General features: G+C 44.5%; 2 protein-coding genes across 2 annotated transcripts; both read left to right on the top strand.

The window, feature by feature from the left end:
- Positions 1-231: 231 nt before the first annotated feature.
- Positions 232-6,456, top strand: PKDREJ (polycystin family receptor for egg jelly). Its single transcript, XM_063155824.1, has one exon. It carries the CDS (start codon positions 232-234, stop codon positions 6,370-6,372), a length of 6,141 nt encoding a protein of 2,046 aa, XP_063011894.1. The 3' UTR covers positions 6,373-6,456.
- An 8,461-nt stretch (positions 6,457-14,917) lies between these two features.
- CDPF1 (cysteine rich DPF motif domain containing 1) lies at positions 14,918-22,729 on the top strand. The gene is made up of 3 exons (XM_063155790.1): positions 14,918-15,030; positions 17,126-17,237; positions 22,580-22,729. Exons 1-3 carry the CDS (start codon positions 14,918-14,920, stop codon positions 22,727-22,729), a joined length of 375 nt encoding a protein of 124 aa, XP_063011860.1.
- The last annotated feature ends 1,356 nt before the right edge of the window (positions 22,730-24,085 follow it).

Below are 24,085 nucleotides of genomic sequence, written 5' to 3'. Positions count from 1 at the left end.
CCCCCGCGCCGTCGCTGAGGGACGCAGGCCGCAGCTCGGTGGCGATTATTGACCCCCAAATCTTTGTTCCTTCTTCCGGCCCGGCCCGGTGTCCGAGGTTAAATAGCGTTCTCACCAGCTGCCCTGCGGAGGAGGCTGTGGTGCCCTCGGGCTGCTGTCACAGCCGTTGGGCCACCCCAACGAGCAGCCCCGGCAGGCCGCGCGTCCTCCGCCCCGTCCCCTCTGGCCGCGATGGCCGCGCTCCTCCTCCTCCTCATGCAGCTGCTCGCCTGCTGCCGCCGGGGCTCGGTGGCGTCCCCTGTCCGTCTCCAGCCGTCACCCCTGCGGGTCAGCTGCCCGGGCCCTCACGGCCAAGTCTTCCAGCGGCAGGACAACGAGCACAGGGTGTCGTGCCTGTGGAACAGCACCGTGACCCTGCATTACCAGCCCGCCCCAGGAGCAGGGCTGGAGGTAGAGGAGGAGGAGGAGGGACAGCCGCCATCCCCACCTTGCTGCCTCTGGTACCTGAACGCGGCCTTTCTGAGGAACATCTCACGCTGGTCAGGCCGGGTGGTACTGCAGACAGAAGCTCCCTCGCCCGGGGCCTCCAGCCTTGTAACAGTGCAGTGCTCCTCTGCCTCCTGCGCTGCACCCGTGTGCTTTCACCGCAACGTGAGCGTCGAGATGGCGGAGCAGGATGTGCGGCTGTTCGTGCTTTGGCCGCAGACACGCGTTATCCAAGCGTGGCAGCCCGTGGAGCTGGGCTGGTGTGCACGCCTCAAGAGCGCTGCCTGGCAGTACCGCTTCAGCAGCCGGGGTGGTGTCCCCTCGAGCCTTCTCCTTCCCAGCAGTGAGCACCAGGACACAACATCACCTGCTGTCTATCCAACAGTTGAGTTGGAACAGACCTGTGCCACCTACTACAGCTACCGCTTGACTGTGCGCTACAGGCACCCCGGGATCCACGTTGCTTTGGTCAGTATTGAGCAGATGCCCCACATAAGCCTCAACCTCTCTCTCAAGGTGGAGCCTGACTTGGTGCATGTCCTCAGTGTCAGCTCCAAGCTCCTCAGTGTTCCTCAGCAGCCCCTCAGCTTGTCCTGGTGGCTTCAGCCCCTTACCCTGAGTACACTTGCCTACAGACTGGTGGACACACAGGCTATAGGAGGGTGGCTGTGCTCCTACAGTTCATTTACACTGCCAAGCAACTTCTGTGCCATTTCTACACCTCAGAGCCTGGATGAGATGGTGGTGGCCAGCGTTTACTTCCATGTTGAGGGAAAGAGGTTTGAGGAATTGATGGGGGAACTGCACCTGCTCAATGGTACCCTGAGCTTAACTGCTGGCAAAGAAACTCCCATACATGTCAACCTTTGTCCAGGGAAGACCAACAGCAGCACTTACATTTTCAGGTACAACCAGGGAACATTTTACACATCTAAAGACAACAACAGCACTTTTTCCACAGATCGTCCTAACACACACACTGTGTTCTACCAATACAAGGAGCTCTCCTACTTACTCACCATAGAGTTTCTGGCCTTACAGTGGTACAAGTTCAAAATGTACCTTTATATGAATCAGAAGAGGGCTTTGATTAGGTCACTGGCAGAAAGAGACCTTGACGTCCACGTTTTCAGCAGTGCCCGTCCTTCTGTTCTGCAGAACTTTAGTTACTTAGTGTGGTTTATCCCTACACAACATCCGATGCTACAGTGTGAATGGACCTTCTATCTGCAGCTTTTTGGCACAAAAAAAGACCATATTGTCCAGAGTAGCACGTACACATACAATGACCACGTAAAAAATGCCACGCGTTTTGTCCGTCGCTCTGCTTTACCCTTTGATGCAGAGAAATACACGGGGTTTGTGGCAAAAGTGAACTGCACCAGCAGTGCACCTATCCCGGCTCTTTTAAGTGTCAGGCTCAACAACCGTACTGCAAAAACCATAGAAGCACCAGTGGTTTGTGCGCAAAAAAATTGTAGGATAGTCAGGTGTTGGATTCAGAGACCTACTCCCAATGCCAATATCTTGTACAAGAAAAGGGCATTAGAATTTTTCCTCTTTGTCAGGTTGGACGTAGAGTGCGACACTGGCATATCTATCAAGCCTCAATGGCAAGTCTATCCTGCTACGGACACAAAATCTGACCCGGACTGGTCAAACCCAGTAGACACTTCTAGCATGTTTGGCGTGAGAATGATACATTTAACTGTTGCCGCTAATAGTTTAGATTATGGGTTGTATCTGTTTTATTTCACTGCTGAGGTAATCCTAATTAGGACCTCAACAGTCCTCAAGGCCCATGATATGGTTTATGTTCAGGTTGAGAGAGCCGATCTAGTGGCAAATATCTCAGGAGGCTCGGTCCGCACAGTGAAATTTTCTGACAGATGGACTCTTGATGGTTCTGGATCCTCTGATCCTGATGCAGCGGAAGGAACAATGATATTTACTTGGTACTGCACTAAAGACTTTGCAGACTATAAAACCATGAGATTCAAATGGAAAAACAGATGCCATCCTTTGCAGAATGATTTGAGATGGGTAACATCCTCAGGTCCCATTCAAACAATACCACCAGAATACCTCCCAGGAAGCACCTTATACTACTTTCGCCTGGTGATTAAAAAGGGCAGAAGGATGGCTTATGCTGATCAAGTTATAGAAATAGATCCTGGCCCTCCACTCATTTTGGATATTAAATGCATTGAAAACTGTGGTGCCAGTTTAATTCCAACAGAGAGATTTGCCCTATCTGGAAAATGCTCAAACTGTAAACCGAGCAACAAGCCACTATATTACTGGTCCCTTTTTTCAGACACCTCTAAAGAAATTGATTTTGACTGGGCTTCCAAAACATCAACGGGGAGGTCTGGGGCTTACCTGTCTATACATGCTCTGACTTTCATGAAGCCTGAATATCCAACCTACATACTTCACTTAAGTGTAACTACCTGGGATGGTAGGTCCGCATCCTTCAGAAAACCCTTTGCAGTAAATACTCCACCTAAGGCTGGCAGGTGTAACATCAGACCCCGCTACGGGTTTGCCTTTCAGACAAAATTTGTTGTTAAGTGTAGAGGATTTTCTGACAGCCATTTACCGCTGACATATAAAGTGATAGTAGCTTCCAACGTACCCCAAACTACCACAGTAAGTTCTGTGGTGGAAAACACATTTGGCACAATTCTGTACTTTGGTTCTGAGCCTAAAACTCCTCCATCTTTTCTCCCACTTGGAATGCCCTCTCGTTGGTACCGTGTGATACTTCATGTTCAAGTCCGTGATGCGTTCAGGTCATTTACCCAGGTGAGTTTACGTGCCTATGTGAGGAAGCCACAAAACACTCAATCCCTTGTACGTATGTTTCATGACCTGCTGGATTCAGCAAGCCATTTAAGCGTGTCCACATCTGCTCAGCAGCTCAGCGATCGTCTTAGAGGTGGTTATTTGATTTATCTTGCGGCCTCACTCTTAAACTATGTTAAAACCACACCAATTGTCCAGCTCCCCCAGGCTCACCTTCGGGAAACTGTGGTTAAAGCAGCCTTGAATATTTCAGTAAATAGCATCATGGAAATCAACCAAGTAGTGGCTGTTATTTCTGAAATCACAGAGTCAATTGAGAAAATGAATGTTAGGTCACAAGACCTTGCCATTGGGAAACTGACAGAAGTAACGGGAATTCTGAAGAGACAGAGGAGTCAGATCAATTGGTCTGAGGGAGCAGAAATTCAGACCAGTGGAATACTAAGATGCTTGGCCAATGTCCTAAGAGCTGATCTTCTGCATCTCAAGAATGTCAGTGCAAATGGAATTCAACATGTTTTCTCCATCATGGAAGGTGTAACAGAGATAGTTTTCTGGGGAAAAGTCCCTCAAGAAATAGAAACTCTAATAGAAACAGGACACTGGAATATCACTGTGAAGAAAAATGAAGCCTGGAACATTACAAATTGTTTGCCTGAAATAGACACCTGCCGCAATTGTTTTTATCCAATAATAAGAAAAGGAAACGTTTCAGGAGTGGCGCCGGACACTGTGTTTTCCACTGCTGTTTTTGATTTTGATGAGAGCCCCTTCCCATGGTTAGCTTACACATCAGATATTATATCAATGGTCATGGGGTTTAAAATGGCAGAGACTAAGACTGATGGGGATCTAATTCCATTCATGCCTGAAAGAGCAGACATTTTTCTTGCCAGGAAAGGTGGAGTTGCAACTTTTAATTTACTAATGGGACCCGATAAAACACAGACGTACACAACTGGAGGATTTCTTTTTGAGATCAATGAAACTGCCACGAGTGTGTACTTCCAGATCAAGACAAAATTAAAAGTTACTTTCAAGATGCTGATATTTACAGGTAGCAATCTTACTGACGCTCAGCCCGTGGCCTCATTTATTGCTTTTCACAACAGGAAAACAATTGCAAGTGAAAATGAGACAATCATTGATGACTGCAGCGTTAAAGGTCCCTATATAGTCTGTCTCCCAAAGTCCCTGCTGGAAAACATAGTGCAGGAAAGTGGTGCAGGTGCTCAGAACATCACTGTTATCTTGGAGACACACTATATCTTAAGGTACCCAAACCAGAAAATGGTGAGCATATACATTTTTAATGACCAGTGCCTATTTCTGAATGGGATTGAAAGTGAGTGGAGCCAAGAGACATGCGTGATTGGTCCCCTGACCAACTGGGAGCAGGTGCACTGTATCTGTGTCTCCACGCGATACCGCAGGAGTGTGTCAGCCCTTGCAGCACCCAGCATCAGGTTCCTGGCAGCCAAAGTAATAGTTCTTCCCAACACAATAGATCTGGGGAGAAACCTGATAGCAGACATACCTAAAAACCCACTGACCCTCATAACACTGCTCTGTATTTTTATCATCTTCTTGCTTTTGTGCTGCTGGGCTATAAGAAAAGACAGGGCTGAGAGGCAGATCAAGTACATTATCGTTCTGCCAGACAATGAGGCCTCTGATGATGGGAGCTTTTTGGTCACTCTGTACACAGGCAGTCGCTGTAATGCTGGGACCAAAGCAGAGGTTTTCCTGCAGCTCATCGGCCAGTACGGCAGGAGTAAATTCCGTTGTTTGTGGCACCGGCCTTCTCCAGCTTTCCAACGGGGAAACATTGATTGCTTTCTGATAACTACTAAAAAAAAATTGGGAGATATTAGTTCCTTCAAGATCAGGCTCAATAATGAGGGCAAATCTTCAACCTGGTTCTTAAGCAGAGCTGAAGTTGAGGACATGTCCACCAGGAAGGTCTGGTTCTTCCTGTGCAGAAAATGGCTTTTCCTTGACAAGAACCATCCCTCACGAGCCTTGAAATTTTCTGTCACAGACCCCCAGACACCTCTACCCAAAGCTGACTATTTCCTTATTCATTTTAACAGGAGACTGACAGAGTACCATCTGTGGATCTCAATTTTTGCTCCTGTTAATGCTGGGGCTTTCACCAGGTTCCAAAGGTTGTGTACATTTTTAGCAGTGCTGTTATTCACCATGCTTGTTAACATTATGTTCTTTAATGCTGAAAAGGATGACGAAGCTCCGATATACCTGAGGTATGTGAGATCAATAGCAGTAGGAATTGAATGTGCTTTGCTTACCCTCCCTGTGGAAATGTTAATAATTGTCTTGTTTAAGTATTCCCAGAAGGATCCTCCTCCTGTTGTGACTAAGATGTACCCAAAGGTAGATTCTAGGTACTGGAATAATTGCATAATATCTGAAAAAGATGCAAATGTAATTGACACACAGGAGGAGACGACACCTGAGAGTTCCTCTGAGATGGATAATAAGTCCCAGAAGCCAGGTTCCAATATCCTAGAAGGGAGCATCTTGTCCAAAGTAAGGAGACTAAGCACGACCATCAGGCGGCTCCGCAAGATCCCGGAGAGTGAGCCGTTGCTGTGTTGGTGGTGTGTCCCTGTGGCCTGGCTCCTGGTTCTGACCATAACCGTGCTCTCATCCTTCTTCATCGTGCTCTATGGTTTGTCCTATGGCTACCAGACTTCCCGGGAGTGGCTCATAGCGTCTGGAACCTCCTTTCTTCAGAACGTGTTTTTCAATTCAATTCTGAAAACCTTATTTTTCACAGCTATAAGCACAATTCGCCCAAGATACTGTGAAGATATCAGATGGGTAACTCGGGAAAAGCATGTGGAGTTTAACTCACCTGAAGAAACTCAGAGCACAGGTCGCCAAAAAAACTCGGAAGATACCGGACAGGCAACTCAGGAAAACCCTGTGGAAACTAACTCAGCTGAAGAAACTCAGAGCACAGTTCATCCAAGATACTCTGAAGATACCACAATGGAAACTCAGGAAAAGCCTGTAGAGATTAACACAGCTGAAGAAACTGAGAAAGATACCTGAAACTTGCTGATGTCAGAGGCACCAAGCAATATCAGCATTTGGAAGCTGATGAACGAAAACTTGCTGAGAAGGGCAAAAATTAAAATAAATGCACTTATTTTCATGAAAGTTTTCATCTGTCACCTTGTCTTTTTATCACTGCTATTGAATTTCCCACTGCATATTCCACTGAGAATGCCAACAGTTTCCACTGCAGCCAGTCCTTGAATAGAAGCTGCTTTCAAAATACTTCTCCCACCCAAGTTCTGTGGCTAAGCATGACCTCGCTTCTCGTGCACTATCAACTCTGCCCAGCTCGCAGAGGTGATGCCCGTGCTGAGCATGGCTCTCACCTCTGGCTGGAAACACCGGCGTGTCCGTCCCGGGACCGGGAACGCCTGGGTGTCCATCCCGAGAGCTGGGGACACGCTGGGAACGCCTGGGTGTCCATCCTGAGGGCTGGGGACGAGGGGAACGGCTGGGTGTCCGTCCTGAGGGCTGGGGACACGCGGGAACGCCGGGGTGTCCATCCCGAGGGCTGGGGACAGACGGGAACGCCTGGGTGTCCATCCCCAGGGCTGGGGACAGACGGGAACGCCTGGGTCTCCATCCCGAGAGCTGGGGACAGACGGGAACGCCTGGGTGTCCGTCCTGAGGGCTGGGGACACGCTGGGAACGCCAGGATGTCCCCAAAGCCGGAGCAGGGCATGAGGGAAGGCGGGAGGCGTTCGCGGGCGCACAGCGCCCCCTGCCGGCCGCCTGGCGCCCCCTGTGAGGGAACGGGGAAAGGAAACCGGGAACCGGAACCGGGAACCGGACACGAGAACGGGAACGGGGAAAAGGGGTAGCCCCGGTAACTGGGTGGAAAGTGAGCGCTGGAGGGAACTGGAGCCAGCGGGAAACAAGAATCGAGAGGCAAACAGGAGCTCGGGATGGAGCGGGAAATGGGGGCTTGAGGAACCGGGAATGGGGAGCAAAGGGAGCTGAGGAGGGACCGAGGAATGGGAGACGGGGCGAAAGGAACTGGGAGCTCCGCGTAGGGGTGGAAATGGGGACCTAGGGACAGCCTGAGGGAGCTGGGAACCGGGAATTGTGGGGCAAAGGGGAACCGGGCGGAGAACGGGATCCGGGCGGGGGAACCGGGAGTGGGGGACTGCTGACGGGGAGACACTCACAGTTCCCGAGCTAGAAGTCGCTGTCTTCCAGCTCCAGGCACCTTTGAGCCTAAGAAGTGGATCTGTGCATTAGCAGGTAGTAAGGATATAGAACTATATTCTTACAACTGAAGTGGCATGCTTTATGTAAACAAAATTTAAGACTTTCATGCTTCTGGGTGCCATACCAGAAATATTTTCCACGTGCCTTAACATCCCGTGTTACAATAAAAGCATTAGTGATACCTCGTCTCCCTTTGTGTCCTGCCTCAAACACAGTCTGTTATCTCTACGAATATGACAAGGTTTTGTCAAGAGCCACATGAAGGCTCCCTTGAAAGTTTTATTCTGCCCAGATGCAGCAGTCTGAGGTTGTTCAGACCAAAGATGGTTTTTGTTTGAGGAGAGTTGTAGGAAACTACTTGGATTCTGCTGATAAAGGCATTTGTAACAGAGATGTGCTCCCCAGGCTGGTTGAGATACCAAGCTCTCTAGCCTGTGCATCACCTTTGCACTGATCTGTTGACTAAATCAGTGTTTTTACTACTACAAAAATCACTACACCAAAAAAGTTGTTACAAGCCCCAAAATTCCCAATAGACAGGCAAAACCTGAGATTTGGATTAAGAAAGGAACATATTATCTATGTGGTTGCAATGGTTTGGGCTTGTTTATTCTTCAGTCCAGGCCTGGAAAAATCAAGGAGTGGCAAGTGGTTTTTGCTCCTTTTGTCAGAGCCTGGTGAAGACGTCCTCACCTGCTCTGTTTTCTTTTTTGCTGCCCATCTAACACCTGAACCATGCTGCCTCCCTTGAAGTCTGCTTTTAACTGCAGGCCATAATAACTTTGCACTACATCTTCTCCCCCAGCTGTTTGTTCATTTTGTCATAATTTTCCCAACATGAGTGAAGTAATTACTCATTAACCATGGTTGGAGTCATGTGTATGTGCAGAAGAGAAGCACAAATTTAAATGTGGCATGAAACATCAGAGTGTTTTTAAGCCTTCTCTTCCTAGACCTTTGAAAAACTTTGAAAAACATGGTCAACATACAATTTCTGTCAAGACCCCATCAGCTTTGCTGCTTAATTAGCTCTACTCTGAGCCCACACTTTCTTTTTGGACCTCAGTGAAATCCTGGTCAGACCTGTCTGTGTGTACTGGACAGATGGAGATCTAAAGCCAAAGAAAAGTTTATTAAATATCTGTGACATGAGGATGCTGCCAATTCTTGGTGGATTTTGAGGTCCTTGGGTAAAAAGTCAGAACTGTGAAAATGTTATGTGTCTGCCTTCATAACATGGGACCCAGGAGGAGCAGTCCACTCTGGTTTTAGTGAATTCTAGGATCCACACATCTCCAGCCATGATTACATTTGTCATATGAGAAAAAAGCCATTTTTCTTCTGTTTTACCTGTGATGAACAGAGAAGTAAATTTGTCCAAAAGAACTTCTGGAAGGAAAGAGCATAAGTATAGACCCTCTGGAGAACAGACTGTGCAGGGTACAGAGCATGCACAAAAGGAATGGCCTGGCACTCAGTGATAAAACAGGTCTTCAGCTGTCTAAGAACACATATTTCTCTGTGTCCTACAGAGAACTGTGGAAGTAGTTCTTGTATATGTGCCTTGATACCTGTTTGATGTATCAGGTATTGAAAGAAGTGCAGCTTCAGTACCTGCATGGTTTTTGGGCAAAGTAATCCAAGTACTAGTTGGGAAGCCAAGTCTTTCTGACAGGGGCAAACAGAGTAACCTGAAAACATTGCTAAAAATTCAGGAAGTCTTGTGCCTGCCTGGATTCACCTTGTTCCATATTGCTGCTTGGCTAGAAGACAGGAATTTGACACAGGTGTATGTCAGGAGGTTTGGAAGCTGCTAACTCCTGACTAAAAGTCTTCATAACCTCCACTGTAAACTGAAACCAATGAAGGTTTGGTTGGTGTGAAGGTGTGAAACAAGGAACTCTGCAAATGTTTGTGACAATTCCCAGCAAGTGTCTGGGAAAAGAACTTTTGAAGGGTTGGGTGATGGTGGGCTTTGCTCCATCAGATGTGCTGCCAGAGGACCTCTCTGCTGTTTTTCTGTGCTCACTGTTCACACCAGATGGGATAACAAACCTTGAGGAGCATGTCCCAGAGGAAATGAGCATGGCTGCAGAAGGTGTGCTGGGCCATGTACATGCAGAAGTTTTAGGCAGGGACATGCCTGTCTTTATTCCCAGGTTTTCTTTCACTCCTCTGGTAGTTTTGTTTGCTTTTCCTTCTGGATAGTTTTGTTGGTGGTTTCTTTTGGGTTTTTTTTTTGCTTCATTCTGCAGTTCCCAACTCGAGCTCAGTCCTAACAAACTGAGAGCTGCAGTCACACTTCATTGGAAGAAATTCCCTTTCCCAGGTATGTTAATGCTGAACATCTTCCTGGTCACAGGAGAAATTCGGCACCAGCTCCACAGCATGGACATTGTCACATGCAACACCATGTCGTGGGGCTGAGTCTTTCCTTATAGTCCCAACTTTGCTTTCTGTAGGGAGATGAATCACTGGAGCTCTATTTCTTCCTTTTAGGATTATGTCCAATGACAGTGACTTATTTCCTGAAATACTGTGTTAGCCTCTCCTGTATTTCCACAAAATCTTGGTGTTCCTATTTTTAGACTCTGTTGGAAAGTATTGCACTAAGTTTAGGTTGTGCTTAACCAAGCTGATACTTTCAGTGGTACCTGTGTGGCCATGCACTTAACTTTTTTTAAGGACAACTTAAAAAGTAATGGTGATCACTTATATATTAATAGAGCAACTTTCTCTTCCCCACTATGGCTGTTAATGTAACAAATTTCTAATAGGGAGCTGCAGTGTGGAAGGGAGACAAAATGAGTTCAGAACAGAGGGTTACTATTGCTGTAGGTTGATTTTTTATCACGGTTGAACCAGAAGGAGATTTAATGAAATCTGACCTCAGATCTGTTTTTTCCATTTTGGCAAAGAATAACTGTTCTGTGATCCAGAACTGATGATCACTTCAGCAACACTTCATGTTTGGATCTCTTGTGTTATGGATAGATGATGCCTTGTGCAGCCTTCCTGTGTGAACCTTTACCTTCCCACCTAATTTAAGATTCTTACTAAATGTTGCCTAATTTAGAGTAGGCATCTCTGAGTAAGGGGCACTTGGGCTTAGTTTTTGTTGAGTGTTGGTTTCTCAGCTTTGTGAAATCCTGGATCTTAGGTATAGATGACTTTTTGAGATTCACTGTGTGTTCAGAAGGCCTTTATACCTAAGGAAGGGGTTTGATTTGCCTGTCTGTGTTACTCCTCTGTCCCTACAACTGTTCAGAAGACACGCTGGCTTTCACATCTAGACTGTTTATCCTGCTGCTCTGTGTCCCATGGCTAGAAGGAAGCCTGCAGGCATCTCTGTTCCTTCCAAGCAGAGAATGCCAGCACAACTCCCCAGCCTGGGAGAAAAGGGTGCTGCAACAAATCAAGGTTTAATTCAATCAAGTGATCTTTGGGAGAGTGAGTAAGGATGAAAGTTCTGATCACACCTTGTGAAATTGCAGTTCTGGGCTAATTCATGCTGAACCCAAGGTAAGTCACCTCAAAGGAAGAGCAGGGAGGCAGCCACAGGTGACCTGAACATGCCTTCAGGGCTGTAGCATGAAGGAACAGGAGGAAGAAAGTTGTTCACCTGGGGATTAACTAGCAAGTCAGAAGGTTCTGCTGTTTTATCTCCTGCCTGATCAATTAGGCAGCAGATTTTCTGAAGAAGGCAAAGTTGCTGGTGCTGAAGTGTGTTTAAAAATCTGTCACACCAAACACTGACACATGCCAGGGTATGGACTGCCCTTCTACTAGAGAGCATTCCTACATGTAGAAAATCGAGTTGTGGATATTTTAATAGATTATTGTCATCAACAGTGAATTCTGCAGGAAAATCCTGGCAGGTAAAAGAAACAAGGGTTTCTTAGAAGAGGATTAAGGGTGTGTCAATGTTGGTTTTATCTGACAGCCTCTCAAATCAAAGTCTGCATCTGTTTATAGGTACTTTGTTTCTTCTATGGTTTCTCTTGTCTATCAGTGACTCAGAAATACAGCAGTCTCCTGTGGAGTATTAAGAGGGGCTTAACCTATGCATTGTAAATACTTGTGCTAATGAGGTTTGAAGCAAAGAAAATCAGATTACTTATCTGTGCTACTGCCACTGACCCTGACAATTTAAGGGTGATTTATGATTTCTGGCATGCCTTCCAGGCCTCTGAGCAGTGTGTTCCAACCCGAATTGCCCTTAAATCTTTAGGAGTCTCCAGAGAACTGGACTGAGAGCCGTTTCCCCATGTCTTTATCAGGTATCAGTTGCAGAGAAACACTCCTTCAGCACTACCCAACCTGTGCCTTTCTTTTACTGCAGTTATTTCCTTACTATGGCACTGAAATCTGTGTGCTTCACCTTTTGCCAGGATATGTGAGCCAACCTCACACACATCCTGCAGCACTCTAGGCTTGACCTAGCATGTGGAGCATGTTAGTTCAGTAGCTTCTGTAGAGCTTGTTGCTTCAGTGGTTACCCAAGCATGTGGATATCTGTGTTCTTTCCAGAAGAGCTGGGCATGTGTGTCAGGTATAGATGTGTTAAAATACCTTGTGGCTTCCAGTCAGAGTGGAAAGTGCTCAGGCAGAATTCAGTTCTAGACAAGCTGTTGTCAAAGACCTGTCAGCCAGACAGACTTGTGATGTGATACTGTGCTGCTTCAGAACATTCCAAGGTGAAAAAACCCCGTAGTGGTAGCACCTGGTGATGGTTTGGGCTGCTTGTGACCACAAATTTATCTGTCATTACTAAGAAGGGACATTTTCCTCAAGAGGTCCTTTATCCTGCTGCTGGTTTGCTAGAGAGAAATGAGTTCTCACTCTGCTTCACATGTCTGGAGGGCAGACAAACACCTGGCACACTGTCACATCCTGCTAGGATGGCATGTAGTGCCAAACCAATGAGCTGACCATTGTGATAAACCTTTGTCTGGCTCAGCTGGGTTTATGGCATAAAGCCATGGTTATTCAAAGCAAATGAACTTTTTGGAAGCCACTCTTTGTGAGAAAGTGCATCTCAGGACTTGTCTGCTTGGCAATTTAGACTAAAGGTGTGAAGCACATGCATGAACTTGACATTAAATATCTTTCTTCAGAAGGAAATGTCTTTACTTTGTTGTACAGCAAACTTTACTTCTGAATGGGAGCATTTAACTCTGAAATCTGTGCATTCGTTGACCTCAGCTTTGATTAGGAACCTTAACTTTCCCAAATGCTGATGTGTAGACATGCTCTCAGGACAAATGATGTTCCCAGTGAAATAAAACTTGGTACAGCTGCTACCAGTGACTTGTAAGCTGGGAGTAAGATGGAAAGCATCATAAATTCATCTGTGCCTTGCAGGCAGGATCATATGCTTTTCAACTGGCATAGCCAAAAATGTGTTTGGACATAGATATCATTCCTTCCCAGTGGTAGGCATTGAACAGATTCTGTTCTACATGCCATGGTCTGTGAGAGAGCAGGTGTTTCTATATCTAATGTGCTTCAGCTCTCAACCCAGGGCTGTTATTTTAACTTGGGATCAGGACACATTCATTCCAAAGTCTATGACCCTCACTGCCATAAATACTTCTTTTTTTGTTGTTGTGGTTCTTGGTGTTTTGCACCATTTTAAAGAAAAAGTCAGCATTATAGTCTTCTCAATTTGATTCAAATGACTTTCCATACTCTACTTCTTTGAGGTTAATGATTTCTCCTTTTTAAGGAAGACTGATTACAGAAATGCAGGATTCAAAAAGCAGACTTCTTAACTGAGTTAGCTCATAGTGTGAAGAATCTGAATTACAATATACAGGGAGAAGAAATGGGTAGCATGTACATGTCATACAACTAACTGACAAATCTGAAAGCACTTGAGTTAATTAAATGCTCTCCATCATCCCTGTGAGGTAGGGAAAGCACATCATATCCAAGGGTCATATAATTAGTGAAAAAATAGCTTCCTAAGGTGTTCTCAAGGTGAATTTATTTATAAATCCAGTGTCCAGCCCCATTTGTGTTACATCTGAAGAACTCTGTGCTACTGAAATGCCAGGAATGGCTGTGGAAAGGCTGGTGGTAAAGGAGTGATGAGCTAAGGGAGATTATTTCCAAAAATAGGTTTCAGGGTTTAACAGGCTAGGACTTTCTGAATTGGATGCCTGTCATGAAGCCTCTGAGGATCTCCCTGTTCTTCTGGAACATTAGATGACAAGTAGTCCCAGCTCTGCTTCACCTTGCCCCTAGTTCACCTTGTCAGCAGATGGCTCTGAGGATTCAGTTTCACTCTCTTGGGCAAGCAGAAATAGCAGCCCACTGTCACCAAAAGAGGGATGTGCAGGTCCCTCATCTCAGCCCTGCCTTTCTGCTGGTGCTGCAGTTCTGCCTCTCACCTTGTGCTACTGTTAGCAGCTGTTGGATTCCTCTGCAAGCCAATTGAGTTCATTAAAAGCAATAAGGGGAAAAACATTGGAAGAAGAAAATGAAAAAGTTTGTTTGTTTTTTTTTTTTTCTTACTGCATTAGTAACTAGTGTGATTTAGTAAGACAGAAACCATGGACCAAGGTGTTGGATACCAGAAATATATGGGTCTTCTCTAGGAGGATGAAGCAGTCTTCTCCTTCTGCCTGTTTTCATCAAAGTTATAGTATCTAAACTCTTTTAAAGGTGACTGCTCCTTTGTCCCATGTGGCTGGAATGGGCCAACACCTTATCAAAGTATAGGATGATTCCATTGGCCTCATTTCCTTAGAAAGCCAGATGGGAACAGGGAGGCAGGGGTAAGCTTCCAAAACTCTATTCCAAGGTGAACCAGAAGCAAAGAAAAAGACACAGTCTTTTCTTTGCAAACACCTTCCTGGTACCTCCTCCTGAGTGAGGTCCCAAACCCTTTCCTGGCCTCAGTTTGAGGGAGGAGGTGGGCATTGCAGAACTGGGTTGGAATTCTGCATGGCAGCAGGTAGGGAGCAGTGTCCTGGGAAGCACTTAGAGCGTGCAGACCTCAGCTGAGCAGAGGGTTTTTGGGATCACAGCCATGTGCTTTGTCACCAGAGTTATTTCATGGATCTTCCAAATTAATAGGTGAACTTTATAGTTAGGCTCCCAGTCTGCAGTTTATAGACCTGTCTAAGGAATTTGAAAATTTAACTGGAACATAGGAAATGAACTTAATTTGGGAGAAAATACTTACTAATCAAGGTCTGCAGTTGTCAGTTTTCCTTTGGGTTTTAATTTGCAAAGCCAGATGTCGCAGGTCACTTTAATCTTCTTGCAGATATGTTCCCAGCATTGCATTTTGAGGCTAAAGGATTTTTTTGTGTGTGTGTTTCTTGCAGGTAGCTTAAAAATGGATGCTCCTAAAGAAGTTCAGACAGCAGGAGAGTTCAGATATGAGCTGTGTGAGTTATCAGCGTTGTACACAAATTATGGGCAGATGTCACCAAACTCTCACTCAATTGTGTAAGTGCCCTCTGAGATCACAGACTTCATTTCTGCCAGGAGCATTAGAATCCTTGCAGTGTGCACTACATGAGTTCAATAGTGTGCTCTACTGACCCTGAACATGAGGCTTGGTGGTTAAAGTGATCTCCTTTTTCCCAAGGGGAAGGAATGTTAAAAATTGTCAGTGCTGGTAGGAAAAACAACAATAAGTTTTTGTGGCCTGCTTCAATACCATGCAGAAATCTGTATTTAACCTATTTCCTAGCCTCCCTGCCTACTCTACCAATGTTTTCTTGCTAGAACACTGCTGATTGCCAGCCTGGTATTTCTGGGAATAGCCCTTCCCTCACTGAGCCTCCCTGAGCTGAGCAATATATACACACAGCATGAATGCAATATATATGGCAAAAACACTTCTTAGAGCTCTCTGGCATGATGTGGAGTTCTGACCAGCAGTGCTTTTTGTGCGGATTGGACAATCCTTTGTCTGACCATGCAGCATCAGGGTGTGTGAGTGCTCACAATGTATTTATATTTTCAGGGACCAAAGCCTTTTCTCTCTCTGCTAAATAGGGATAGTTTGACCAGGAATTATGCAGTTACAGCTTTGCCTGCAGACATTAAACTCCCCATAAAATAAAGCACCTTGCTTTAAATGCAAGAATAGCTTGGTGGAGGCCATAATGGTCAACAATGACTTGTTCAGGAACTCTCTGGAGCTGGAAGTCAGGCATGTACTCAGCATTTCACCTCAATAAGACTGTTCAGTTTCTTAAAGAATGGAAACAGCTGTTAATCACCACCTGCTGGGGCTGTTGTCCTTGGGCAGCTGTCTTTTTATCATTCCAAACCCCACAGTGCTACTTGTTTTCCCTCTCCCACTCAGCAGAGCAATGTCTCACCTTTGATCAGGTCCATTCCTGAAGGGTCTGAATGTGAATCTTAATTTAGGTTATCCAAAATCAGAGTTAACACCCAGCTTTATTTGGATTGCTCAGGTGCCAAAAGCAAAAGAATAATGCTGAAGCATCACACTTCTCTAGATGGCTTTAAGAAACAGCTTCACACCCCATCTTTCTTGGCTTGCTCACATCCCAAACGCAGTGCTGCAGGAAATGTGCTGGACAGGGGCCTTTGTCAAATGGCCCTGCACTGATGAGGGCTGGGAATCCTGCAAGAGGAACTTTGCAAACACAATCCTGCCTTTGTATCCCAGGGGCTTGTTGACAGGGTGATCTGCCATGATGAAATGCCTGATCTTTCCTAACAGTGGAAGGCTCTGGGCAAATCATTTTCTGTTTGAGTGGACAGAAAAAGGAGAGAGGAACACAGTGCTGGACACACTCCTGCACACACTTCTCTGTGTGTGGAGACAAGGAGAAGGCAGTACTAGTTGACAGATTACCTTTTATCCATATTATTCCCATAATCCAATTTTTACTTAAGCCCAGGAGGAAGCCTTGCTGTGTGTCCTGTGCAGACAGATGCTCAACTGGCTTCTGTATTATTTTGCCTGGAGCTCCCAGAAAAAATAAAGCTTTAGTTTTTCCCAAGCAGGTTGCTAAATTATTATTAAATGCACTCCCTCAACACCCTGGAGCAAGTAGTTCAGTCTGTGACATAAAGAAAGCACATTGGAGGTGTCTGTAAGGCTCTGTGCTGGTAGCTTCTGCTCTCAGGAGCTGGGGACCTCAGCTTTACAGCAGCAACATAACCAAGAGAAAAAACCTTTGTGTTTCATACTCACATGCACACAGCTTTGGAAGAGAACCTCTGATTAAAAGCTGTGCAATTGAAATGGTAACTTGACAAGGTACTGAAGATACTGAAGTTGGCCATGCTAAGGAATACCTGTTACAAAAAATGGAAGATAGTTAAGGTAGAGCATTGAGAAAAGCTTAGTAAGACGACACTGACAGGCTCACCAGTTGCTCTGCTTTTGGAAGAAAGAAAGGAAGTACAGTGTAGGACTGAAGGCAGCTGCAGAGTTGAAGGTTTTGAAGAGAAAAGGAGCTGCAGAGCTGCTGCATTGCCTCATGCACAACAGCAAGAGGAGCAAATCAATTACAAGTGTGAAGCATACACTTAAAAGGCCGAAATTATTCTTTTGCAGGCTTTTGGAAGAAGCCTGTGTCATGAGGGATCCTTTCACCCCTGGCAAGGACAAGTTCCTCATCATTAGGTCTCAATGCAGTTTGTGTAGCAGAGCAGTGTGTGTTGGTACAGTAAGTAACAAGCAAAACAAGCTGCTTTAATAATTGCTTGTTGTTCCAGTCCTGGTGACTTGTCAGAGAAAGATCAAATGGCAAAATCCCAAACAATCAATTTTTAAGGCAAACCATTCCTCCTTGTCCTACTAGTATTTGCATGTTAATTGTACACAATTGTATGTTCTTGTGGATTCCACCAGATGAAGCTCTCAGTATTAAATTCAAATGATCAGCATTGTGAGTGTTCTACTTACAGATAAGCACAGTCCAGCCTCTCAAGCACAAGGAGTGCTCTTTTCTACTTTCTTAGCACCAGGAAATGTAATAGTATAGATCACACACAGTAGTAGATTGGGGTTTTTTTTCCATAAAGGGAATATAAATGTCTGGGGTTTATTAGGTTTAGATTCACAGCACAGGGCTTCATCCTATTTGCAAAAGTTAATGTTTAAAGTGAGCAGGGAAGAGAGTTGTACCATGCCATGCTTGCTCTCTGAGGAAGAATGAATTTAAGTAGCAGCTGGAAGGAAACCTTAAACTGTGAAATGAGTGCAGTCCAGAAAGGTGGTGTAAAATTACTTGTCTTAATTCCTTGTTCTCAGTGCAGAACTGGCCCCTTTGTTTGCTGTGAGTCTCAGATTTTGGGAGTTGGGCAGGCACAGCCAGAAGGATCCTGGCACACTTGGCTCAGTTTAGTTGCTATTCTGACTTGTGGCAGCCAGCACCAAGGATGGGCTGAGAGGAGCATGCAGTAACACCTTTCTCCTGATTGGGTTTATTTCCTTGTTAAAGAAACTTCTTACCCAGGTTTGTCAGGTCCAATTTCAGGAAAAAAAGGTTTAATACTTGAATTGTGCAGTAGCAGGAGCAGCTCAGGCTGCTTCCTCTGGGAGGGGCCCCAAACCCCTGGGCTTTTATACCCCTACAGTCTGTGCACCTGATCCCATGGGGAAATTTGGGTCTGGGGTCTTCCTGCTGTTCACTGGCTCCTGCAGAGTCTCAGGGTGACCAGTCCTCTCCCAGACTGTGATGCAGGGCCCTGGGCCCTTTGTTAGGGCAGGGATCTGTGCCCATTCCTGGCACGGGGGCTCCAGTTGTTTCCTGCCATCCATGGCACAGTGTGCAGCTGGCATGGGAGCTTGCACACCCAGCTACCTGCACTGGGAGTACTTCTCAGCATCCTATCTCTGAAGTCTCTTCTGACATTTAAGTGACTGAAAATCACCAAAAGTGATTGCAGCTCAGAAGGTTTGGTTTGGATTTTTCTATTCTGGAGCTACCAGTAGGCTGTGACTAGGTGAAGTGCCAGCACTTTCTGGTTGTGGCCGTGGTGGCTGGGCTCAAGTTTCCAGAGCCAGGTTCTCTGGAAAGAGCCAGGGCAGTTGTGTGGAGGCAAAGCTGACATGAGCAGGACCTTCCCTGCTGTCCCTGCTGTGGCAGGGGCTGACTCCCTCCCACACAGCCCAACGAGGAGCCAAGAGCAGCTACTCAGAGAATTTGGGCTTAGGGGCTTGATTCCTGCCCTGACATGCCAGGTTTATCCTTCCTTTTTAACAGCAGAGGAATTGGAACACAGACACATCTGGGACAAACTTGAGCATATTTAACTATTCTCATTCCCAAATCAAGTGTCTTGAATTTAGGAAGGATTCAGCAGATATTTCCAACTGTCAGAAACAGAGCATTTCAGCCTCTCAGGGTTTGCACACACTGTGATTTTCTGAATGAAGGTGGGGCTTTTTCTTTGAAAAGGTGTGTTTGTTTCAGTTAACCTTGGTTTTGGCAATGAATGGAAGATACTTGCAGTGAGCTAATAGAAGCTTCTAATCTTTTTGAAAGTCCTGCTTATTTTGCCTGTTGTGGAAATCTGTCAGTCATTTACTGCTTGTTATCTGAGTTTTCAAGATTCCCCTGATGGTATCATTCAAAGTAAAACATTGATTGTAAATAATTGAGAATGAATTTCTTACCAAACTGGCCAGGCCAGATAGTGAATCACACATATGACTATGGTTTCAAAATGAATTTAGCAATACTGCTTAGGTAACATTGAAAGAGATCTGCAGAAATGATAATTAGTGCTTTAAACACCCACACCACAAAGTAAGCAAACACATACTATTCCTCTTCATGTAAGAAAAATAAAGTTCAGAGAAGGAAAAACTTATCCAAGGCAATAGAGAGAGACAAAGGTAGAATAATATCTTTGTATTGGCTGTGGTTCCTGCTTGTGCTTGACCCAAGTACATCAATTCACTCCTGAACTGAGTTAAATGTTAAAACACAGGAATTGAAGCTGAAGAAAATTATACTTTCTTGGGCCTCTTTGCAAAGAAGCTGGACCAATTGGAAAGGTTTTAGTGACAGGTTGCTTTTTAAATTGTGGTAATTCAGAATAGAATTAACCTAACATGTGGCAAAATTAAGACTTTTCTGACCTTGAGAGACAGATCAGATTTTAGGGTTTTCATGAGACAACCCATGCCAGCTGAAGTGTATTTCCTTTTATTGTGCCAGTAAAAGTCATGACTTAGAGCTGTTCTGTATAGTGTTCATAAACTTAAATATCTCCAAATATCCTCTGAAGCTTTACTCAATTTACTTCAATCATTTTGTAGCCTGTATCACCCTGCTTAAGTCCTTTATCAGAGTGCCTTGGTAAGTGCCATTAGTTCTGATCCAGCTGGGAATAATTCCAATGATTATTTGTAATGTCTTAAAACATGCCAAAACCACACAAAAAGGAAGATAATAAAAATGCTTTTAAAAGTCTTTGGGCAGGTTGAGTGCCCGTCTTCCTATTACTCCTTCAGAAAAAGGGAGAGGAAATTATATAATCTGACCATATTAGTAATTTAAAATAGTTCTGTTTTATTGCAACACTTTCTAAAGACATGGAAAAAAGGTGGCTTTTGGAGAAGAAAGGAGGAAAGGGAGCAAGTTTCATCCCTTATTGCTCACCTCAGCAGAAGGTGACTGAGCACATGATTGTAGGCATTAAGTGATAAATGTAATACTACAGCTGCTTCCCACTCAACTTCCAGTCATGTGGGGTCAGCCCTGGACAGGGACAGGCAGAGCCTTTCCTTTACGTATTGTGGTAGATACCATCCCTATATATATATTACTTTCAGCCATGATTCATGTCAAAACAGAAATAAACTATGGCAGCATGATTTGGCAGCAGTTTTGCCTGAATTGGACTATTAAATTTGGAATTGAAATGGCCCCCTCCTGCCTTGGTCATGGAAGGGAGAAAACACGTTAAAGAATCATCTGATTAAACACAGAACTGCATAAGGATAAGGGTTTAAAAGAAGGGCTCAATTCTACATGGTAAGTTTAATTTGTAGGGCATTGAAAGAAAAATTAGGCTGAAAATCCCAGGACAGAGAGAGCAGGACTATGGTTACATGCTCAGGGGTTCATAGTCATGATTTCTCCAGTTCCTAGTGGCCAAAATCTGCACTAGCAACTCGTTTCAGCCAAAAGAATGCAAGCTGAGCACCTGTTTTACCTGTGAGGAGCTACATTTTGACAGTGGGGATCCCACCTGCCTCTCCCCCCCTTTGCCATGGCCCAGTGGCCACCTTTGGGACATTGGGGCCTGTGTGCCATTTGGCAATGCAAGCAACAATAGCCAGGCCAGCTGAAACTCTAATCTCCCCCTTTAAACTGGCAGCTTAATGTATTAAGGATACCAAGAGACAAAAAACAATAGGCTTGGAGGTTGTGCAACTGAAATCCACTTTCAGGGCTTTTCAGAGACTGAGGCCTCACACTCATTCCTGAGGATGAAGGGCCTGGCAGTCAATGCAGAAAAGGACAATAGATGAAGACAAGTTGTTCCCCAAGCTTCCAAGTCACATGGAAGCAGGCTGATTGTGATTTTGATATAATTATCATCTGAGTCTGCTGCTAAAACCCAGATAGTGACATAAGAAACAAAAACAAGGAGAGGAACACAGGGATAGCCAAGCCTAGCTCCCAGAGAAAGGCCAGCTGCAAATGACAATGGCAAGGGGAAAACTCTACTATTTAGGTAAGACCCAGGGAATCCATTTGTCCAGTTCTATCTAAACTGATGTCTTTATTCATTCTTAAATCCCCAAGAATAATCCATCAGCAACACCAATTCCAGCTTACCCATGAAATCCTATTTGGAATTTGGTGATCAGCACATCAAGAGAACCAGGGATGTCAAGTCTTGCTGCAGAGCAAAGGAATAATACATTAATTAGTTTCTCTTCCAGTTGTCCAAACTCTGTATTGCAAATACATTTAAATGTTCTGTCAGTTTTGCTTCTTTCTATTCAATTACTAACATCTGGTTACAGCTCCAGGGAAAAAAAAATATTGGGTCTGTATGAGCTGTGAACAGAACAGGGATAGTAAAAAAATATTTGTGCACAGCAGCTTTTATATTTTACCACCAAGAGTTCAGAGGAGAGCCACTAGCTCAAGCTTTAGTACCAGGTGTGGTTCTAGGTTTTAACCAGTGAGTACATTTATTGAGGGTAAGGGATGAAATCTCACTTGAATTGTCTCAGATGAATGGAGTTCATTTAACTACTCTGGTTATTGGACACCTCTGTGATATTGATACAATAGTGATATTGATACTTTTTAGTAGTCTCCTAGGACAGTACAAGTGCATGGGTTAATGGAAATAAGAATAGGTTTTTGGGAGTTATAGAAACGATGGTCTGTTGTGAGAGCCTCCAGCACTTGGTACTTGTGTGGGTCTTTAGGCCATTTTTGTGGAGATTGGTGAGGAAGAGTGTGCTGAGGCTCCAAGTCTCACACTCCATTGCAGGAATTTGGAAGATCTTCCCAAGAGGTAGAAATCTTCATCAAGCAAGACTTAGAGGAAAACTCTGCTGTTTCAGTAAAACCCATGGAATCTCTTACACCTTTATTCACTCTCCAGGTATAATCCATCAGCAACACCAGCTGCAGCTTAGCCATGAAATCCTATTTGGAATCCAGTGAGCAGGCCAGGAAACCCATGCATGGAGCTGGAAGGAGAAGGCAGCTGAAGGAGGGGTGTTGCTATTCCCTGTAGCAGGGAGCTGGTGAAGGTCACTTTAATAGGAGCAGTGGGACAGTTGCTTTGGGGGTTTTATTTTTCACCCAGTTGGCTCTAACCACATGTTAGAATTATTGAGTAAGAAAAGTTGAAAGAAAAAGTAAGAAAAGAAGAAAGAATTGCTGGAATATTTCAGCCTAGAAGAAGAATAATTCATTTTAGTAGAATTATAAATATAAATGCAGTTTAATGAGACTGGAATGTAAGCATTTCCATTTTGTGTAGTAATGCTAGTTATTTCCTTACAGAACTGTTATTTTCTTCACAGAACTGTAGTCTGTTCTACTCCAAAAGTTTCTGCCTCCCCTGTGTGAAAGAAAACCTGAAGGCCTTCCCTTTGGAAATACAAGAAGACATGGATAAAAGGAAGCCCCAGCAGAAATCCTGCAAAAAAACGGATACGAAGCATAAATCTTGAAGGTCCAAGAGTGACAGTTCTTTGGCTGGGGTTTCTCCTCTCTGCTTGGAGACTATCATGTTGCTCCTTTTAAAGAAGTGACCTTCATCAGCTCACTACTACCAGAGAGAGCAGCACATTTCCTTGCCCTTGGCCTGGGTTCAGACATCCCCGTGCAGCGCCCGCCGCGCCACGGAGCTGATGAGGAGCCAGAAAAGAGGCAGATGAGCCTCCTGTCACCACGTGGAATGCTTGCAGCAAGAAATCAAACAGCACAGACACAGGAATCGTGTCCAGGTTTCCACATTTGCTATTTTAGTGCCTTGTGTTGCTCTTGACACTCCCTACAGGGTTACGAAATTCCAAAACAGATTGGTCTGGCTTAATTCAGAATATACCCAAGCAAGTCAGTGTACACCAATTGTTAATCTGGCAGTGCTGGCCTGTAAGATTACATAAGGCAGGGAATTCAAGTCCAAAATAAAAGTGCTGTGAGAAAATGTCCTAAATATAATACCTACATTTCTCAATATGGTAATCCTAGTGCTATCACAGCATTGAGACTTGAGACTTTGAAGGTTGGTGCTTCTGCAATCAATAAAAGTATTTAGAAGTCCCTTGCACTTGCAGTCACTTTTCACTTAACCTTTCAGTCCATGTCAGCACAGCAGCTGGAGAGGAACCTGAATACATTTGGCTTATGCTTTACAATAAAGGTGACTTCTTTTTCACTTTCAAAGGAGTTAATCTGGAAATAGAAAAGTTCCATTAATATGCCCAATTCTTTCCTGAACCAGACAAATAAACTGCAGCTGTAATAGGGATGTCAAAAACACAGTTTCAGGTAAAAAGGTAAAAAGTTCAATGGAAACAGCAATTTGTTTAGCTCAAAAATTAGTTTCTTCAGTTATCTCTTTTGACTGTTCTTAAGATTTTATGGTGGCTTTTATGTAAAACCCAATTCACATGCCTTGAGGATACATCTAGAATGCTCCCTAATCACAAAATCACCTTTTTTACTCAAGTAAATGCTGGTCATTGCTTCAGAACTTGTTAGTGCTTTGGTGAACATCTCTTTTTTCCAACACTTCCATCCATATAATTCATCAAAAATCCATCATTTTAGTAGAATGAACCTGTGTTTGTTAAAAGAAATCAACATTATTTCAAGGAGTTGTATTGAAGTATCCTAAAATCTTTCTTTTTTCTGAACTTACTATATTGGTGCTCTCTGATCAGGACTGAAATTTCTTGCAGTGATTGGAGGAGCAATACTGGACCTATTAGTGGCCTTTTCAAGCCCTAAGTGCTTTAATAAATAAAATATATGTATGTCTCTAAATGCAGAAAAAAAGATCCACGTTATGAGGCAACATT

The sequence above is a fragment of the Melospiza melodia genome, chromosome 4 (assembly GCF_035770615.1).
Source record: "Melospiza melodia melodia isolate bMelMel2 chromosome 4, bMelMel2.pri, whole genome shotgun sequence".
Classification (NCBI taxonomy): domain Eukaryota; kingdom Metazoa; phylum Chordata; class Aves; order Passeriformes; family Passerellidae; genus Melospiza; species Melospiza melodia.
Note: the sequence above shows the minus strand (reverse complement) of the source record. Positions and strands in the feature narration are given on the sequence as shown.

What these genes read in the sequence shown, in the direction of transcription:
- PKDREJ (XM_063155824.1), top strand. Translation starts at nt 232, where the DNA reads ATGGCCGCGCTCCTCCTCCTCCTCATGCAGCTGCTCGCCTGCTGCCGC.
- CDPF1 (XM_063155790.1), top strand. Translation starts at nt 14,918, where the DNA reads ATGGATGCTCCTAAAGAAGTTCAGACAGCAGGAGAGTTCAGATATGAG. An exon ending in CCAAACTCTCACTCAATTGT is followed by an intron (nt 15,031 to 17,125) that starts GTAAGTGCCCTC and finishes ATTCTTTTGCAG; the next exon opens with GCTTTTGGAAGAAGCCTGTG. An exon ending in GAGCAGTGTGTGTTGGTACA is followed by an intron (nt 17,238 to 22,579) that starts GTAAGTAACAAG and finishes TTTTCTTCACAG; the next exon opens with AACTGTAGTCTGTTCTACTC.